The sequence below is a fragment of the Paraphaeosphaeria sporulosa genome, assembly GCF_001642045.1.
Source record: "Paraphaeosphaeria sporulosa strain AP3s5-JAC2a unplaced genomic scaffold CC84scaffold_7, whole genome shotgun sequence".
NCBI lineage: Eukaryota > Fungi > Ascomycota > Dothideomycetes > Pleosporales > Didymosphaeriaceae > Paraphaeosphaeria > Paraphaeosphaeria sporulosa.
In genome coordinates this window covers 2319233-2324108 of record NW_017253366.1, presented here as the reverse complement: position 1 = coordinate 2324108, position 4876 = coordinate 2319233, and the positions used below count along the sequence as shown (strand labels likewise).

Genomic DNA, 4876 nt, shown 5'->3' with positions numbered 1-4876 from the left:
ACGATATGCTGGATGCTTACTTGCTCTCTCTCATATTCATGTCGATCATTCTTGTACTATTCTTGAAACAGCTTATAGTACTTAAGGTCCTCCTTAAAGGCCTTCTGTCCGGCTAAAGATAGCTCAGACTATCGTGTTAGTACTGGGATATTGGCTACCGGCGCGTAGTCGGTGATCATAGGTATCCTATTTGCCACCGGCTTTACGGTCAGCGGAGTAATTGACTCAGGGTTAACCTTATCCCATATATCATGAGCAATGCAGCGGTTCTGCAGTTGCTTGAACCAGCTCGTAAAGTTGCTATAGTCGTGGAGCGTTATCTCTACGCGCTGAGGGTTCAGTTGGGCTGTCATGGTTGATCAGTATATTGGTTGAGGCAGTGAGACTCTTAATTGTTAGATTCACACAGTGATTTGATGAATATCGGTGATCTGGAGATGAGATGGATTGATTATTCGGTGTATTGGCCGAGGTTCTATCTAGGGCGCCCTTTTGTGTGGGTCTTGGCAGATAACCTATCCTAGCCCTATTTCGGCCAAGTCTCGATATCCTGCCTCCGGCCTCCGCCCCAGCCATCTAATAACAACACTAAGATACTTAGAACACGCCCTTATATCTAACAGACCTATTAGCTTGATTATATAACTAGTAACTATTTTTCTTTTTTCTACTATTACTCCTGGATAAGAACTAACCTAAACCCGTTGGGCCTAGCTAATCTAGAGGATTTAATAAGACTAACACTATGTTAAATCCTCGGGGGTTAGCTAGGCCCAAAGGGTTCGGTAGGTTCTCGGGCAAGAGTAACAGTAGGAGAAGGGGATATAGTTACCAGTCCCCTGAGTAAACTATTAGGTAATTAGTATTGGAGTCGTGAGAAAGCATATTAATAAGAGCTATAGATCCAAATGATAGATTACTAATAGGATATTAAACATAATATTTAGGAGGGACATTATAGTTGCTATATATAATATAGTTCCTATGACAATTCCCTCCATTTATGATGTCGTAAACTTTTCCGATTTTAAAGATAGGATGGACACCCCTAGACTTGGCGCGCAAGTTCAGCAAGAATCTATAGGCAAATTTCTTGAGCAGCAGGCGGTATGGGCGGGTATGCTTTTTTCGCGGTGGGCCTCTGATATGCGAACCAACATAGCGCAGGATGGGACTAGAGTGATCCATACCTCCAGCAAGCGCATGTGCCTCTCAGCAGACAAACCGTTACTAGCGGGCCTCGACACATTCTGTTTCGAAATCACAAATAATGCGCTTGGCGACGAAGTTTTAGAGAATGCACTAGGATGTGCTATCAGGTTGTGCACAGTCGGCGCGCTTGCGATTCAATTCCCTAGTTGGCCACCATGGACAGCCGCTTCTAGTGCCCCGTCTTGGGGATATAGATTATAGTGACGATAGTGGACTCTATGATAGCTGGAATGATCGCGGGCATATGGTAGCTTTCGAACGCTCGTACAAGTCTGGAGATACGGTTGAGGCTAGAGTAGCCTGAACGATACGCAAAATATGGTTCATGTCCAATTGAAAGAAGCTTGAGAAAGGGCTCGCAGATATTTAGGGCAGATTGTTTCCGTTGTTGGGTTTGGTGGATCGGGTGGAGTTAGAGACATATGTCGACGTTACTTTGTAAAGTGTTTATCGAATCGGGATGCTCCGGTCTTTGTGCGGGGTGTTTAAATGAACCAAACATCAATTTCAGGTTAACGTTCCCCCACGATTAAACCCTTCACCCGCAAACGGCAGTACTGATATTATGGAACTCGTCCTTGGCCCCGATTGTTGTGACGATCGATCACACGACTTTCCCGGCCGGCTTTGCCAGCCACGCACTTCACAAATGGAAACACATCTGACGAGTTGAAATGAGGTAATCTAATCTACACATGTACTACCATGAGTAAACTATTTAAACTTCTTAGATCTCGGTCTTTACCATTCAGTAAATTGTAACTGTCTTCCACCTGCACATTATACCAGATAGTCCCATATTCTCAGGTATAGCTTTTAAAGCGCTATTTGCACGGTAAGTCTTCACCTTGCAGAGTATATTGTCCTTTTCAGACAGACTGAGGATTTAGGTAAATAGTGCGCGGGATCGCTCGACACGTCTTCCAATCTCTGGATTCAGTAACTAGCCCCACTATGTCCTTCCCAAACGCAGCCTACGGCACGGCCTTCTTCGACGAAGAATACCGTGTGAATGGACTATGGAACAACTTGCCATCTCACTCGGTTGGGATAACCTCGCCCGTTCAGTTTGGAAAAGGTAGCTGCGACAAATGTAGCTGCGCAGCTTTCGTGGGTAGCGAGTGGCCTGCTTCTGGCGATTTGTGTAGGAAGAAAGATTCCCAGGGAAATGCGACCTGTGAACATAAATATTCCGATCATGCCTAAAGGCAATGCAAAGTAAGCATGTCAGCATATTGCATTAATATATATTGACCCAATTCATCAGACTCTACTATAATGGAGGGGGCAGTTTTCATATCTCTAAAAGAACTCTGGGGAATTTGTTATCAATTATTTACGCCACGGTTGCTAATTAGGTAGTGAACTTCAAATGTGCATCCTCCTATTATTCTGTCAGGAAGATTTTTACGCAAACGGTCAGCATTCTTGCCGTCGACAATATCCAAATCGTGATGTGTAAACCTTCGAAGTCGGCGACTAAAGTGTCGTCTTCAATAATCGAACCCAAGTCTAGAAGCAGAAAAGCCTGCAGGTTGACTCCATCTTGTCATATTTGTTCCACATTAATGATCATCCATTGAGAAGTTTATGTGCCAGTTTACTTGTTCCGGTGATAGCTCATGCAGCGTTTCCACTAATTTTACACGAACTCTTTGTAGTAGAATATCGAAATCGCATGATCTGGTCTTATGACTGACGTTGATCTCAGATCAAGGTCTAGACCATACAGTATTCACACGTGCTGAGGCTCGAGCAAGTTTTTCGTAACCCAGACTCGATGAGCCCTTATAATGTACCGTGCGCTGAGAACAAAGAGACTGCTGAAACCGGAAACCGGTTATTGTCAATATAACCATTGCGGTGTTCAGGTGCTGCTTTAGAAGGTAATTATGAAAATGGAATGTTCCGGCCCCTATGCGGGGTGTCCAAGTGATCTAAACATCGAAATATACCTGGAAGAATAATCAGTCACCAGTTTACCCCGCGATTGAACCCTCATTTGAAATCACATGTTCTCTAGACTATAAATAATACCCACGAATCTCCTGGTAAATTTGACCATCTTCTAAACCTCCATTGACCTTGGAAATACTTAGTCAGACTTTTATCACGCTATCATGGCTCCCAAACCAGATGATGCACGATCAGACGCTGACCTCTGGATGATATATGCCAATAAGATTAGGGAGACGTACTTTGCTGGTCAGGATGTTGGCACTCACAATCGCATATACATTCCCCCTTTGAACACTCAAGCTATCCTGGCCGGGGATACGATCGAACAAGCCGTGACAAATTATGGAGTTGCTCGTGCAGGTGATTCATTGATCACTCCGGACAATCCAATGATGACATTTAGCGGTGAGACTTACTCCCAAAAATGCCTCCGCTACCTCCAGAGCGTTCAACTGGTAAGTATATGCAAATGTCTCATTAATCGGCTAACACAGACATCAGGGCGGTGTAAGCGATCTTGGTCTGGAACAAATCGCCCGTGACCGCAAGAATGCAATTACCGAAAAACAGACCACCTTCAACCAGACACAAAATGATGCCGTTGCTGCCTACCAATCTGACCCCGTCAGAGACCCAAGCCAGTCATTTTCGGACTGGGTTTTGGATAAATACCCGGCTTATGGCGAAGCCAAGGATGATCTGGCCGGAGCTGTCAATAGCTATGATCAGATCATGACCCAAATATACGGTGCTGGGTTCAAGTCCTTGTCAAAAGACCAGAAAACGGTCGCCGCGGCTTGTGACGCACAAGTGAAGTCGATGTAAGTGATGCCTTGAATATCTTTTAGCCCATTGATTAACGTAAAACATTAGTTACAACATGGAGGTATCTGCCGCTTTGATTGGATCCAAGGATATTGTTACTGGACCGAAGACATATGCTCCAGCATACCATATCTCCCAAGGTTACCCAACAGCAGTGAAAGGATGGATCAGACGTGCAGCAGACCTGAACCCTCCATCTGCAGGGTTTTCCTTCAGTTCCAAGGATGCCAGTAACTACAGCTGGGCGCAGGTTGGCTATTCTTCCACCCGCTTGGGGGCAAGTGTGGGCTGGGCTCCATTTTTCAGAGCGGAGTACACGTACAATAAGGAAAAGAAAACTGAGGATGTAAACGTTGGAAGCCAGAGCAGCGAGATTAAATTCGAATTGAAAGCTCTTGGAATTCAGTCATTTGACATATACCCAGACAACAGCTGGTAAGTATAAGAGACGTACAACTCACGCATGGCAGTTAGGTAACTATCTTACCAAAATCACAGGGCGCCCCAGGACCTGAAGAAGAACTATCCCCATCTCTTCGCAAGCGCGTCGCCTGACCTTTGGGACCCAATGTTCCGGGCCAGTTATGTCGTCGTGGGCTACAACGTGTCTATCAAGATTACCATGGATAAGAGCACGTACGATAAAATTAAGTCGTCTATTCAGACGGCTAGTAGCCATTCCGGAGGTGCTTCTGCATCTCTTTTTGGCTTCAAACTTAATCTTGGGGGAAATGCAAGTTACAGTGAAGAAAATAGCACGGATTATGATAAGGTTAAAACGAATGATTCCGAGTACTCCTTCGAGATTCCGGCATCAAACAATACTCTTCCTGTCTTGCTTGCAACACTGGGCACCGAGGTTGCGCCTAAGAACTCTTAA

The 4876-nt window shown here is 44.9% G+C and overlaps 2 protein-coding genes across 2 annotated transcripts; both read left to right on the top strand.

Moving 5' to 3' along the window:
- Positions 1 to 745: 745 nt before the first annotated feature.
- Positions 746 to 1413, top strand: CC84DRAFT_1178134 (uncharacterized protein; the record flags this gene model as incomplete). Its single annotated transcript, XM_018180319.1, has 3 exons — positions 746 to 785; positions 980 to 1117; positions 1163 to 1413. The coding sequence occupies 3 exons, from the start codon at positions 746 to 748 to the stop codon at positions 1411 to 1413; spliced, it is 429 nt and encodes a 142-aa protein (XP_018034643.1).
- A 1919-nt stretch (positions 1414 to 3332) lies between these two features.
- On the top strand, positions 3333 to 4876 carry CC84DRAFT_1207412 (uncharacterized protein; the record flags this gene model as incomplete). Its single annotated transcript, XM_018182100.1, has 4 exons — positions 3333 to 3626; positions 3673 to 3992; positions 4045 to 4431; positions 4495 to 4876. The coding sequence occupies 4 exons, from the start codon at positions 3333 to 3335 to the stop codon at positions 4874 to 4876; spliced, it is 1383 nt and encodes a 460-aa protein (XP_018034642.1).